General features: G+C 36.6%; 2 protein-coding genes and 1 long non-coding RNA gene across 8 annotated transcripts; 1 reads left to right on the plus strand and 2 right to left on the minus strand.

Moving 5' to 3' along the window:
* The first annotated feature begins 2,517 nt into the window (after positions 1–2,517).
* LOC101263255 (protein DJ-1 homolog C) lies at positions 2,518–10,123 on the plus strand. Of its 6 annotated transcripts, none has more exons than XM_019211874.3 (11): positions 2,518–2,563; positions 2,700–2,793; positions 3,296–3,337; positions 3,475–3,612; positions 6,159–6,359; positions 7,002–7,151; positions 7,238–7,417; positions 7,952–8,029; positions 8,648–8,848; positions 8,994–9,131; positions 9,202–10,123. In XM_019211874.3, exons 3-11 carry the CDS (start codon positions 3,302–3,304, stop codon positions 9,409–9,411), a joined length of 1,332 nt encoding a protein of 443 aa, XP_019067419.1. In that variant the 5' UTR covers positions 2,518–2,563; positions 2,700–2,793; positions 3,296–3,301; the 3' UTR covers positions 9,412–10,123. The 6 variants fall into 6 exon arrangements, with proteins under 6 accessions (XP_019067419.1, XP_069146309.1, XP_004230777.1 ...); XM_069290208.1 differs by lacking the exon at positions 2,518–2,563 and adding an exon at positions 2,585–2,598; XM_069290210.1 differs by lacking the exons at positions 2,518–2,563; positions 2,700–2,793; positions 3,296–3,337; positions 3,475–3,612 and adding exons at positions 5,540–5,679; positions 5,811–5,932 and having other exon boundaries at positions 6,991–7,151.
* LOC101259685 (uncharacterized) lies at positions 2,625–4,917 on the minus strand. Its single transcript, XR_003244492.2, has 3 exons — positions 4,776–4,917; positions 4,512–4,676; positions 2,625–2,843 (listed from the first exon to the last, which is right to left on the minus strand). It is a non-coding gene; the product is annotated as an uncharacterized lncRNA (long non-coding RNA).
* A 65-nt stretch (positions 10,124–10,188) lies between the features above and the next one.
* LOC101263766 (ABSCISIC ACID-INSENSITIVE 5-like protein 7) lies at positions 10,189–13,899 on the minus strand. Its single transcript, XM_004230730.5, has 5 exons — positions 13,730–13,899; positions 11,610–12,708; positions 10,951–11,022; positions 10,830–10,859; positions 10,189–10,604 (listed from the first exon to the last, which is right to left on the minus strand). The coding sequence occupies exons 2-5, from the start codon at positions 12,675–12,677 to the stop codon at positions 10,530–10,532; spliced, it is 1,245 nt and encodes a 414-aa protein (XP_004230778.1). The 5' UTR covers positions 12,678–12,708; positions 13,730–13,899; the 3' UTR covers positions 10,189–10,529.

Below are 13,899 nucleotides of genomic sequence, written 5' to 3' on the forward strand. Positions count from 1 at the left end.
TTTGATTCTAATACCATGTAAAGAAATGAATTTTGGGCCTAACTTAACCTTAAAATTTAGCTTATAAGGGGAGGATGACTGAAATCCATATAAGGACTCCATAATTCCCTCATCCCACAATGTGGGACTTAAGAAGCCCAATATCCATTATTTACGGTTAGTTTTTGTGGACTCCACATTAAATAAATATTACATCAAGGGTGTGTCATTAAATAGTTCTCTAAAATGCTTCTACTATTGCATCTTCCATATTCGGAGATGAGAATTGATTATTAAATTACACGGTATATCTAAGGTATTTTTAAAATTTTGTATGTATATATATAAATGTTGAACCTTCTGAAATTATGGTTAAATATAACAGAAGAATTAAAAAGAAATTCACAATCTGCATTCTAGATGGTCTCAAAACACGCAAGTTATTGTGCATTGCCATTGGTGTTTTTTAACCAACATTGCACTAGCTAAATAATAACAGTTGGTTTCCCATACCAGCTTGAATGTTATGCATGCATCTCAAAATTCACTTACATATTGGAATTTTCTATAGGAACATTCACTGAGCGAGAGGCAGTTTCTTCACAGATGTACTGCTGATAGTCTCGAGCATTATATAATGCTAGTTATCGTATCTACTCGTGCTGATGGAGCATCAGATACTTATTGCAGAAAGTTAAATTTGTTCAAGGTAATAAACTCTTCCTGGGCTTCTTTCTTTATTTTTATATTGTGGTAACTTAGGTTGATGAATTTGCAAAATTTATATGGGGCAGTTCTAAGGGAAAGATTTTTTTAGTCAGTAAATTAAGCTTATTGGATTTTTAGTCTTCTGACTTGGTCATTCTAAATGCTCAGAACATTTTTATTGGTCTGTGGCGGATGGTTTACTGATAAAGTTGTCATGTATCATGCTCAATATTTTTCGTAACGAATTTGGGAGCTTTCTTAGCCTTTTCTCATTTTAATCATAGAATGAAACCGGGTATGTTGTTGTATTGAAAATGCATCTGGGACGTTGGTACTATCATGGGTCACAACTTGCAAATTGGGTTTACCTGGTTATTCAACAAGCAGTAATAACTTTGGGAGTTGCTAAATCTATTGAATGTAGTTCTTTGAATAATTATATCATATATTAGCTTTGCCTTAGTCATTATTAACTCATTATACATCCTTTTTCTCAATAGATATTTGTCGTATTTTTCTTTCAATCTTTGCTTCGTAAACATTTCTTTTGAGCGGAGGGTCTATTGGAAACAACCTTTGTACCCACAAAGGTAAGGGTAAGGTATGCATACCCTCCCAAATCCTATCTGTGGTATTACACTGAGTAGGTTGTTGATACATATTTGTGGGATGGTTAAGGACATGGATACTTTAATCAGATTGTCACATGTTAAAGGCTTGGAACACTAACCATGTGCATACAACATTTTTCATTTGCTTCATGCATGATGAAGATGACGATATTTGAAGTCTTGGTCATAATGTAAAATGGTCATTGATCATGACGTTTCTTGTATAAGCTGGTGAGTATTGCTTCTGGAGTATGATGTACCTAATGTTGGTGGTCAGTGTCAAGCTTGTGAAGCTGAGCATTTTAGTACAAGCTAGATCAGACACATCAGTTGCATTTTCAGTTGAATGTGAGAGTTTAATTGCCTGAAATAAGAAGTAACGCTATTATATAGATGATCTTTCCTTGTTTATCTTGCTGGACGTTGATTATCTTACTAAACAACTGCGCCCTCTTCTGTACTTCAGGAAGCTCTGAAGCTACCTGGATGGGACATATGTCCTTCAAGGTCATGTTCACGATCACTAAAGCAGCTCGGGAGCACCTCTTCTTTGGAAAATCTAGTTGAGGTTAATTATTGGCTTTAACGAAGCTCTATTTTGTTACTAGGCTTCTACTTCCAGGGCAACTCAACTGACAAAGTTGGTGGTTAAACTCTGTTTTATATTGAACCGGTAGTTTTCCCTATACAAAAACCCTCGTCCAAGAAAAAAGAAAAGCTGAATAAATTAATATAATTTGGGCTGGTTAAAGTAGGCCATTGTTGAGTACCTTTTTATTCCGGTAATGCATTCTTATAATTGATGTTCTAACTTGAATGATTCCTTTGTAGATGAGCCTTCAATGTATGGTCAATGTGAGTTGCAATGGTTTCCAATCTTGAGAAAGTGCAAGCATGAGGTTAGGAATTTTTTTGCGTGATATACTGGAACCTTCAGAAGTAATGATTGGACACATTATTGAGATGGATGTATGTCAAAATATTGGGTGTTTTATTTGGTTTTTGCTTATACCTAAATACAACACACATTTGCATCTTTGATCAAGTTTATTGAGTTGATCGATATTTTTGAAATATTTAGCTAGAACTTGATTCCTTTCTTGCCAAGATAAGTTGTGAATTGCTATAGCAAATCACTAAATTTCTTATGAATCTTTTGCTGTTAATATTTTATATTGATCAACTTAATTATTTTTTCTGTTGCAGATGATTTGCATAAATACACATCATGTGGGAATAAAGCTCATGAGATGGCATTACAGCAGGTCAAACCGTCTAGGATTGCTGCACCAAATCTGAGGCAGAAATTAAATGCTACATTTGCTGTTTCACAGACTTGTGCAAATAGTCTTGCAAATTATATCATACTGATGTTAATTTTTTGCTTATACATTGCTACAGAATGGAGTAGATCTAGAAAAGTGCAACCTCAGAAAGCAGTCTAATATCACATGCTATCCTTGCCAGATCAGTTGGTGGTTTTATCCCTTATCAGGTTGGCCTTTCTGCTTCATCATCTCAATGTTTGGTTTCTTCATCGTCTCCCTGATTGACATCACACAGCTTTCAAATATCTAGTAGTAAGAAACTTAAATTATTTGCATTTACTAGTGTTCTTGACTGGGAACAGGTTGTTCGGCTTGCTCCAGTGGTCAAGAAAACTATAGTGTCAGGTGTTTATCCATCTGGTGATACATGATGTTTTTTAGTTATGCCACATGTTTGTTACATGAAAATACACGAGTTATTAGTTATTTTGACTAGTAAAATATCTTATTGACAAGGAATGAATATTGTATCTAAGGAATGCAAATACTGCTTTATGAAAAGGTCCTTCCTCATGTAACTTATGGTACTCTTTAATTCGACAAGCACCGTGAACTTTTCTGTTGCTGCTTATCAATTCATTTCATTTTTCTGGACTCCTTATTATCTTTAGAAAATATTTTTTGCTGTATCTTATTGCCAAAGCCATTGCTGACATATATCTTCATTAGGATCAAATGTCGGTTCAAGTTGGAGAATATCATCAATATTTGGTGAGTCGGACAATCGTCCATTTATAGAAGACGATTTCATTAGCAAACAATTCAGTGATCCTGAATTACGTTGATTTCTTTATGGATTACGTTGGTGATAAAATCAAACATGATATCTCTATATGTTTTGCTTGAAGCCCCCAAGTATCTTGAGGCCTCATTCAGATCAGTGGACTGTTGTAATTGCCATCACAAAACTGGTATTGAGGTCATACTGTGACATTGTCAGGAAGAAAAATGAAGACCTAATACCTAAAGCTATCATGCATTTTCTGGTAATTCTGAATAGCAATGACTTAGCCCTTCGTTGATTTCATGCTTTGATGTTTTTGACATCTTTGTGGGTGGCCTTTCAATTGACTTGTGCTTAGGTCTTCATTTCCATCTAGTGGTAGTCTTGAGGATTCCTTTATCTACTATTCTAGCTGTTTCTTTGTTATGTTAAATGATAATAAAAGTTCTTTCCAGCTCGTCGCATTCTCTTATTTTCCTACTTATGGATGTTTCTATCAGGCCGATTTTGTCAGCACTATAAGAAGTCAAGACACTAAGTCTAGAATAGTATAAGTTGTACTATGCCAACAATGGATTTTAGACAACCTAGGGAGAAAATAGATAAAATAAACACAGAAATCTGCTTTCTGTCATATGCTAAAAGCACAGGGGACTAGTGGTACTGTTTGGTTTTCTGCCAACAGTTGAGAGGCTAATTAATATCTGGGAAAAATAATTTTCTTTAATCGTCACTTCAGCTAACTTCTTATCTTCTCATACTGACAAGTCAAGTTTCCATTCAAGTCTTTTTTTCAGTTGCTGATGCTGTGAGAATTCTGAATTTCTTTATTTTATCTGGTGGAAATTTCTGTATAGTTGGAATATAAACATGACAGGTCATGTAAGAGAAACAGATAATTTTGATGAATCCTTGTTCAAATTTTGCTAAAGCCTTGCAAGATTCATCATGAAGTGTTTCATTATGTACCATCAAAATATCCATCTATGGAATATCAATAAGTAGTTATTTCACATGACTGTACAACCACTTGTCATAAGGAACTAGAGTTGGTTGGATTGAGTTTACTTGCTTTCCCCCCCTTGTTATAGGCAATAGCAATTGATTAAAGCAAGTTTGTATCAAACAATTATATCACATGAGGAGAAAAAAAATGCTTACCATAAATCCAGTAATATTCTGAAGGAAGATCAGAGGAATGTTACGTTGAGTACACAATTCAATAAAGTGTGCTCCTTTCTGAGCAGATTCCATAAACAGTATCCCATTGTTTCCAAGGATCCCTACTGGCTGTCCACAGATTCTTCCAAATCCAGTCACAAGTGTCTGTATTTATCAACGAGTGCGCTCAGAAACCAAATGAATGAATAACTGAAAAATAAATGAGAGACAGCTGTGATCTGTTAAGGAATAAAAGGGCCTCACAGTGCCATACAGTTTCTTGAATTCATCAAATTCACTTCCATCGAGAACGCGAGCAATAATTGATCTAACATCAAAGGGCTGTTTGAGGTCTGTTGGTGCAACGGTGCGAAGTTCTTTCACGTCAAATGAGATAGTACAGTATTATTGCCATTATCTTGGGGGAGTTCTTGTCATTTTCTGCACAAGGATGATGTTCCTCTTGGATGTATATTTCACCATTTTTACTATGCTAGTCCTTGTTGAGCATAAAACTAATTCTTAGTGGTGTCACATGAGTCAAGAGCTAGACCAATAAAGTAAAAGTTTTAGGACAGTGGATCATCTTTCACGGGGAAGCGGTGCTCTTTTGTATAACCTCTTTGTTAAGTAAGGTGATGATGCACCTTTCATCTGACTAAAAGAAGCAAGCGAGGCAATCCACAATAATGTGGAGTGGTAAGTTGTTTATAGTATAATCAACACTTCTCTTTAAGCTATATACATTTTAATCGTGCATTATTAATAATTAAATTGTATTAGCTCATAAATCACATTGGTGGATTTTGGACTCGGCAAGCATTTTTTTCTCCCACAATATATTGTGACACTAGTTCTAATAACAATGTAGGTACGGAAATATTTTAGAAGTTACTAAATAAATCACCACCACAAAGACAAAGTGACCTAATAATCCCATCATTATACAACTCAAGAAGAACCCGAACCCAAAAACATGTAAAAATAAATAAAAATCATTAATAAAATAAAAAGATAATGTAAAATCAATTTTCAAGAGGCGCGGATATTTAAGCATTTTATTTTTATTTTTTTTTGTAATTCGTGACATTATCCGATTAATCTCACCCAGATTCTTGTATTTCCGACGTCATACACATGCCGGCCGGCGACTAGTGCATTATCTCCGGTAACTAGAATCGTAATTGTTACCAGTAACAATGAAGTCCATATCTCCATTGTTCTCAGTCTCCACTGCCAAGTCTCCAATTTTCTACTTCAGTCCTATTTCTCTAAGACTTTCGTCTGTCAAATTTGCAGCCCCTCTGAAGATAAATTCACCAGATAAGAAAAAACCCTGTTCAAAATCAGCTAAAACCCTCTCTGCAGCTCCTAGAATAGACCCCATAACTACTACTGCCGCTTCCGCACCTCCCAAAAAGGTGAAGCGTCTCATTCTCTATGTTCCGTCTTTTTTGTTTGTTTATTCATTTGCTTCATATGTAAAATTGAAGATTTGCATTAGGAACTTGAAAAAAAATTAGTGCAGTATAAATACATGTAAGCTGATTGCTTGATTATCATTTATTTAATTTCAATGGATATTAGTATAGACTATAGAGGTTCAGTGAGTTTTGCCTTTTCTTTTCACTTTTGAGGTGTTTATAGGTTCTAGTGCCAATTGGGTTTGGCACAGAAGAAATGGAAGCTGTAATATTGGCTGATGTTCTGCGCCGGGCTGGTGCAGAGGTAACAGTGGCATCAGTAGAGAAGCAGTTGGAGGTTGAAGCATATGGAGGCACTAGGCTAGTTGCTGATACTTTCATCTCTGCTTGTTCCACCGAAATATTTGATCTTGTTGCATTGCCGGTTAGTATTAGCTTTCCTTAGTATTGTTGATATCATCTGATCTGTCAAATGAAATATCCGTCATATATGTATCTGTTACAAGCTGTGAAGATTCACGTGAAATGCATTTTTCTGAAAGTTTATACTGGCTCCACTACTTAATTACTACTCATATCCTTTCTCCGCTTCAATATATCGTTTACTTGGCAACTTCAAGAATTACCAAAACACAATGCAACTCAGAGATGCCATGTTAAGCTACAGAGTTGGTTAAAATGCTCTGTAAAAACATGCAATTGGGTTGTACTTAAGTAGTGTGTTTAAAGAGTCTAGATTTCATGGTAGTAATGGTCCTTCCCATCCAGTGAAATGAAACTCAAATTAGTTGAGGCTGCATTGTTACAATTGATGGATGAGCTTGGAACTGATTCAACTGTTAAAGAAGTGCCAGCACAGGGATACAATGATTCAACTGATTCAGTGATTGATAGGCTTCACGCTGTTCTATGGATGCATTTTCGTCCTTGTAGGGATTTTTCTATCTCTACATAGACTTTGTATTTTGTATCTCTGATAAATTAGCTTACAGTTATTTCATCACAGTTCTATCTGTTTCAATGTCATAGGTGGAAATTTAATAACTGATGTATAGACTTGATATAGGGAGGAATGCCAGGTTCTGCTCGTTTAAGAGACTGTGAAGTTCTCCAGAAGATCACAAGCAGGCAAGCTGAGGAGAAGCGACTTTATGGTGCCATATGTGCTGCTCCAGCAGTCGCTCTTTTGCCTTGGGGTCTTCTTAAGAGGAAACAGGTGACTATTGCATTTAGTTTATAGAGTTTGCTTTCTGCACTGTTTCTTCTTTCCTGGTTTGGTTAATTGATGCAGTGACTATCAAGACCACTTGTCATCCTGCATTTATAGACAAAATTTCTTCCTTCCGGGCGGTGAAAACTAACACACAAGTCTCTGGAGAGCTAACAACAAGTCGTGGTCCTGGCACTTCATTTGAGTTTGCCATATGTTTAGTGGAGCAGCTGTTTGGCGAGCCTGTTGCCAGAGAAATTGGAGAACTCTTGGTGAGTGAATAAATTATTGATATTCTTAAATTCTTTACTTAACTTCTAGTTCTAGACCTCCTTCTTCACATATAATTTTTTAAGAAAAATATCAAAACTGAGCTGACTGGTAACTAGATCACTCATGGGTCGCTATTTAGTTGTGTCATCATTCTATCTAGTTCGTAATGGGCTGAGGTACTGGAACCAATTCGATCATGAACTATTGCTAGTTAGGTTGTGAGGACATGTTTAACAAAGAAATGCAACTCATTGGTGGTTTCCCCATTGCTTCCAGCATTGACTTGCTAGGATCAAATTTGAAAAGGGTGTTAAGAGAAAGTTGTTTCTTGACTCAGTTTACAAGTTCAATTGAACAGGATTCAACTTAATTTCAGAGGGGTTGTGCACAACTGGCATTTGTGAAAAATCTTTTGTGAACACTTCATTGTTATTTGGCCTTTGATTTGTTTGTATCTGACTTACATCGTTTATCTGATTGGGTTGTTTGTTATACTTAGATTGTTCTCATAAAACTTCTGTACATTTGTGTAGTTGATGAATCCTGCAGGTGATGACCCAAAGAGACAAGAATTCAATGAAGTTGGATGGTCTCTTGATCGCACCCCCCAAGTAAGCCTTCCTTGTTTTTTGTTTTATATAGCTGGAACTTAAACTGTAATTACAGAATTAATTTCAGTAACAATGTGCTCACCCCTATGAGTTCTTTATCTTGTGCATAATGTCGAAGGAACTGTTTAAGGGTCTTAATGAATGTGCATTTTTCTTATTTGGTGCTTATCCATTCATCGTTATGCATGCAAATTCATGTTTTTAATGCTCTGCTATAAACATCTCAGTGTCAGTGGTCATCTTCCATTGTTAGGAATTCAGGAAATGGTTTCTTTATTCTTTTCTTCCCACCTTGGGTTATTAGTTATTAGTGTTGCCTTGCAGCTCTGATGCTGGTACTGCTTCAGTTATTACCTTGTAGGTGAATATGTCTAGCAAGTGACTCTGGTTAATGTGAGACTTGTTTTTGACTTTGTGCAAGGTTTGTTGCGAATGTTATGTACGCTAGGGGGCATACATGAAATTTGTTCTTGATATTTATTTTTAGGAACAATTACACACTGTTGCTTGTCTGACTTGATTGGAGATTGTACTTGTGTCCTAGGATTAATGATGTTTTCCTGTGAATAATTTATTTCGCACGACATGTCAATGTGCTCCATCTTCACAATTTTGTAGGTTCTAATTCCAATAGCCAACGGGTCTGAAGAAATTGAAGTGGTTACCTTGATAGACATTCTAAGACGAGCAAAGGTGAATGTTGTGGTGGCTTCAGTGGAAAAATCAGCACAGGTTTTGGCATCAAGTGGTACAAAAATTGTTGCAGACAAGTTGATAAATGCTACTTCTGACTCCATATTTGACTTGATTATCCTCCCGGTGAGGCTAAGTCCTTTTATTTAACCAGCATTTCCACGAGTTCTCCAAAAATTTTAGGCAAATGTACCTATTACCAACTCATAAGTGAGATGACTTTTGTAGGTTCGTCACTTGCTCTGATAATTAATTGGTTCTTATTCGCTAGGGAGGAACTGCCGCGGCTGAACGGCTGCACAAGTCGAAAATTCTGAAGAAGTTGCTTAAGGAACAAGAGTCAGCTGGAAGAATATTTGGTGCAATCTGCTCATCACCTGCAGTCTTGCAGAAACAGGGGTTAATAAAGGTATGATGTTAGCTATTTGAATGCCTTAATTTTGAGAGAAGAAGTTAAATTTACGCACTTCCTTTAACAGGACAAGAAAGCCACTGCACATCCTGCTGTCTTAGACAAGCTCAAAGACGGGGTAAATGATGCTCAGGTAGTTATCGATGGTAAACTCATCACAAGCCAGGGACTTGCTACAGCGATACAGTTTGCACTGGCTATTGTGAGCAAGCTTTTCGGGCATGCAAGGGCAAGGAGTGTAGCAGAAGGTCTTGTCTATCAGTACCCCAGGAGCTAGAAATGCCAGTCCTGAAACCCTCAAGAGTGCTCAAGTATGTTAAAGGAGAACTCAAATCGATGGATTACATACATACTTCACCGGCAATTACAAGAAAGGCAACTTTCTTCTCCTTGATGACTTGGTAGCAGATATAACAAGCTCGAGAGGAAATTTTTTTCTGAGTCTACCAAAACCAAAGGTAGTCGAGTCATTCCAATCCAGTAGCCAAGTCAGCGTTCATCTGCAATTGGGGCAAACTGGATGGATATCCCAACCCAAGATGGCTTACAAATTCACTTATATCATTTCCCCCTTCTCTTGACAGGATTAGTCCTAACCTACCATACAGAGTTCCTGCTAGATCTTTAACTGGGATTAGGGCATTTACTATCACTCAGCCAGGTCGCATTGGAAAGAGTGATGATCAAAGTAATAACGCCAGTTATGGGCAAATTGTTCTTCACGTCATCTGTCTCGTCTAGACACTATATTGCAACCCCAGCCCACAAGTTTCTTTTCTTCATTTAGTTTGGCCTCCAGAATCATGATTATTGCCATTTAGAGCATACAGATAGAGGATTGCTTCTCTCATCCGTTGAATGGTGATCTTGGTGTGTACTTAACAATAGATTTCATTATGGATTTGCTTTGTTTTTTCACTTCTCTGGTGATCTTGATATGTACAAGACAATAAACAATCCAGGAGGAATGCTAGAGTACAATTCATTTATGTTCATGAGCATTTTGGAGACGAGATGAGTTGATTGCATTTAGTTGAAGCAAGCCTTGCAAGAGTAATAAGAAAGTAGAATTGTTGGTTCATAGATATCTTATTTATTTTTACAGAGAAAAGTTACCTCCAAATACGTCGCTCTTACATAGATAGCTGTGGAACTGATACATCCTACTTGCATAGAGCCTCTATGACTAAAATGTGTGAAGCAAATTAAAAGTACACACAGGAATTCATACAAGCAAATCGTTTACATAATGTACATAAATGGGTATACCATCCATCTCATTACCACACATATGAAGAAGGTAGATCTGAATCAGATCATAACTAGCAATCCCATCCACCTATCTATTTGCCTAAGCTTTGTACTCAGCAGTTTTTGCTTCAACTCCTCATTCTTCTACCAAGGTCCTGTCAGTGTCCTTCTCAAGCATCTTAATTTATATCCACATGTCATATTCCTTTTATCGGTTAGCTGCAATTGCACAGAATGGAATGGTTAGCAACACTGGCAATCTACCAGACAGTAAACAAACTTCTTTAACTGATAGGAGAAACATGTTTTTGTCTCGCAGCCTGAATGTGCATCCATTGATGACATAAACATAGCTCGTTTTACTCATTTCGTTGATTAGTAAGCCATGTATATTATTTTAACTCTTCCTTCAGACCAACTATTAGTACTAAAAGAAGTCCGTACCTGATTTTTCTGCTTCTCAATAATTTCAGCCTGTACGAAAAATCAAAAGTGAAAGTTACAGTATGAACACTTCATAATGCCATTGCAGTAATTTTATGATCTCCAGCCATTTGACACATACCTGTTTCTTCCGCAACTCTTCATTAATTTCTTTTAGCTTTGCCACTTCAGCTTCCAACTCTAAAGTATAGGCCTGAAATACCCCAGATGAAGGTGCAACTAAGAATTACATTCACAAAATAAACATTTAACAAATTCGAGTAGTTATTGATGGGAAACCAAAGTTTGTAACCTTGTTACAACCAACTGCTTCCTCTTTCTCACACTCAAAATCCCCTACTCTTGTAGTAAAGAAACAAAAACAAATCCAAACCACACTCAATGTATTATTTGTTTTGCCAATCAAACTAATTAATACATTAACACTATCAGCTTTTTCAGGGCTTGTTATTAAGATTATCAGCTTGATAAAGCATACAAGGGAGCTGTTTCAAACAGATATAATAATGTTCGAAAATTTATCAGGCATTGATAGCTCTAAGAGTAATTAAATAAGATTTTGACAAGGAAGTCTACATTAAACACCAAGATAATGCTGTCAAAATCTTCAGCTCTTTTACTCAAAATTGCATTAGGCATTTTCGTTATACAAAGTTGTTGACCAAGTGTCATATAAATTAGAAGTTTAGAGTAAATCCTATGAATGTAATGGTCCTCAAGAATCAGAAGCACAAGAAAATATTGTAAATCATCAGATAATAGCTCAACATATGAGTTCACCTGCTTCCGAGCCCTTGATCTAGCTGCAGATTCTCTGTTCTTAATCATCCTCCTACGCCTTCGCTCCACAACTTTTTCCAAAGAACTACCAGATCTCCTTCCCCTTCCACCTTCACTAAATGCATAGGGGGAAGGTGAAAGAGACGATGTATCCACATTGCTCCTTGCAATAAAATCGTTTCCAGGGGATCCTACTTTTGCTGGTGAAACTCCATTATGAAATCCTGTCTTCCCCATAACTCCGCCTTGAGCCATACTAGCATTTACAGAAGGACTGGACATTCCAACAGCAGGAGCCCTTGTTCGTGGGCTAGCCAGGTGACCATTATTTGATAACTGCATAGGAGATGCAAACGCCACTGTTGTTTGCTTGGGGAAAAGAGGCTGTTGCTGCTGAGGTTGTTGTTGCTGTGAGGCCGTGGCACCAACCACATTCAACATGTTATTGGCTGCTATTTGATTAATCAACAGTCCATTGTTTTGAGTTGGTTGCTGAAATGCTATGTTGAAACCATTGTTGTTGTTCTGTTGACTTAAACCATTGTTAAATGTAATACCACTTGAGTTTGAAGTAGATTGCATATCTTCTCTAACTACACCTGCTTTCACCAGAAACTCCTCCAATGTCATTTCTCCCAAGGTAGATTGCCTCTGCCCAAAGTTTGATTTCCCAGTTTCACTTCCGTCTGGGGTACATACCGTAGTTTCTTTTTGAAAGTTTCTCCATACTTCATCAACAGTTTTCTGACTTAGTGTCCGAGGTAATGTCAAAGAACCTTGCCTCTGTAGATTTCCTACAGGTGCAATCCCATCTTCTCCTCCCCCAGTAGAAGATGTCGCAGCTTGAGACTCTTCAGCTGTCCAAATGCTTTTCAACAGTTCCTCCATGTTTATTGATCCAAAATCTTTTCCAAGTCCACTAAATGTAGTTTGAAGCTCATCAAACGTCAACGAGTATATGGAAGATTGCCTAGCCAAAGGGATATCACCATTACCAACTGACTTCCCCCCGTTGCTCTCCGCCTGTGGCTTGTCAGTAATGTTCTTGAAGTTCATGTAGGATCCCATGGTACTAGAACTCAAAAGGGAATTTGAATATCTGATCAAATAAAAAAACTCATTAGTACAAATTTAAGCAGTTAAAGTAGAGCAGTGGCTGCTGACCATTGGAACCTTTTTCTTTTCTTGGGAAGTGTTTGACCATAAACTTTAGATGTAAATTTGGAAGACTCATCTTCACAACATCTATTTGGACCTGAATTTTGATCAGATTTTGAACCTGGCTCAGACTACTTTTTGGATTACTAGACTTCCACTCACAAAACGCACATCCAAACACAACTTCAAAAATTCAAATTTTCAAGTTTCAAGTTCAAAATCTATGGTCAAACGGAACGGTGTCAAATCCAAGAAGAAGCACAATAAAACCCACAGCTTCAGGAGACATAATATTCACCAAATTAACAAATTACAGTACTAATTGAATTGACAAGTTTTAAGTTTTTCTTTTTTTCATGATAGAAAAGAGCAAACATCAATTCTATTACTCGACTAATCCGTATTTGGGCAGCATAGAATCGCTCCCTACCAAGTATTTTTCCATACCCATGCTCAAAATTCGAGACCTTTAGTTAAGAAAAGAGCAGCTCATCTACTACACCACATTCTTTGATTGTATTGGATGTAACAGATGTAAATCCATCTATCCAACAAAATACTCGACTGTCTGAGTTTATTTATGGCATGAAACAACATCCAGTACAATCTATCTTTGTTGGTCTTCATACCCAAATTGATTATGCCCATTAGAAAAAGATGCAATCTTCAGTACTATAACTTTTGAATAACTAAAAAATCAGATTTTAGTCCAAAAAAAACAGAACAGATCAATATCAGTATTAGCTCAATTGAGTATAAAACATACTAAACAGTCTTTCAATACAATGGATCCAAGATTTAACCATCCCAAAAACCAAAATTCATCCATCTAACATCATCTATACTTGATCAAATAATATTAATACAAAGATTTTCAACTTTATTAAATCAAGAAAAAAAGATTGATGATTTGTTGTTAGGATAGAGACAAAAGAAAATAGGAAGTGGTGAGACAATTATACCCTTGCAGATGAAATGGAAGGGAGAAACTATGAAAGAGCAGCAGCGTGTCGTCTCCTTCTTCTTCGCTGATTTAGGGCTTGCTCCACTCGACAAGTGTCTTCTCTTCTTACAACTTACCCACTCTTTTAAAGCACCTCTTTCTTTAAAAAAAATAATAATAATCATTTTT

Source organism: Solanum lycopersicum, chromosome 1, assembly GCF_036512215.1.
Source record: "Solanum lycopersicum chromosome 1, SLM_r2.1".
NCBI classification, from domain to species: domain Eukaryota; kingdom Viridiplantae; phylum Streptophyta; class Magnoliopsida; order Solanales; family Solanaceae; genus Solanum; species Solanum lycopersicum.

Coding starts and splice junctions, on each gene's coding strand:
- LOC101263766 (XM_004230730.5), bottom strand. CDS start 12,677: ATGGGATCCTACATGAACTTCAAGAACATTACTGACAAGCCACAGGCG. Junction 10,860..10,950: donor AAGAGTTGCGGAAGAAACAG/GTATGTGTCAAA, acceptor TTTTTCGTACAG/GCTGAAATTATTGAGAAGCA. Junction 10,605..10,829: donor TTGAGAAGCAGAAAAATCAG/GTACGGACTTCT, acceptor GTGCAATTGCAG/CTAACCGATAAAAGGAATAT.
- LOC101263255 (XM_004230728.5), top strand. CDS start 5,711: ATGAAGTCCATATCTCCATTGTTCTCAGTCTCCACTGCCAAGTCTCCA. Junction 7,418..7,951: donor GAGAAATTGGAGAACTCTTG/GTGAGTGAATAA, acceptor ACATTTGTGTAG/TTGATGAATCCTGCAGGTGA. Junction 9,132..9,201: donor AGAAACAGGGGTTAATAAAG/GTATGATGTTAG, acceptor TTCCTTTAACAG/GACAAGAAAGCCACTGCACA.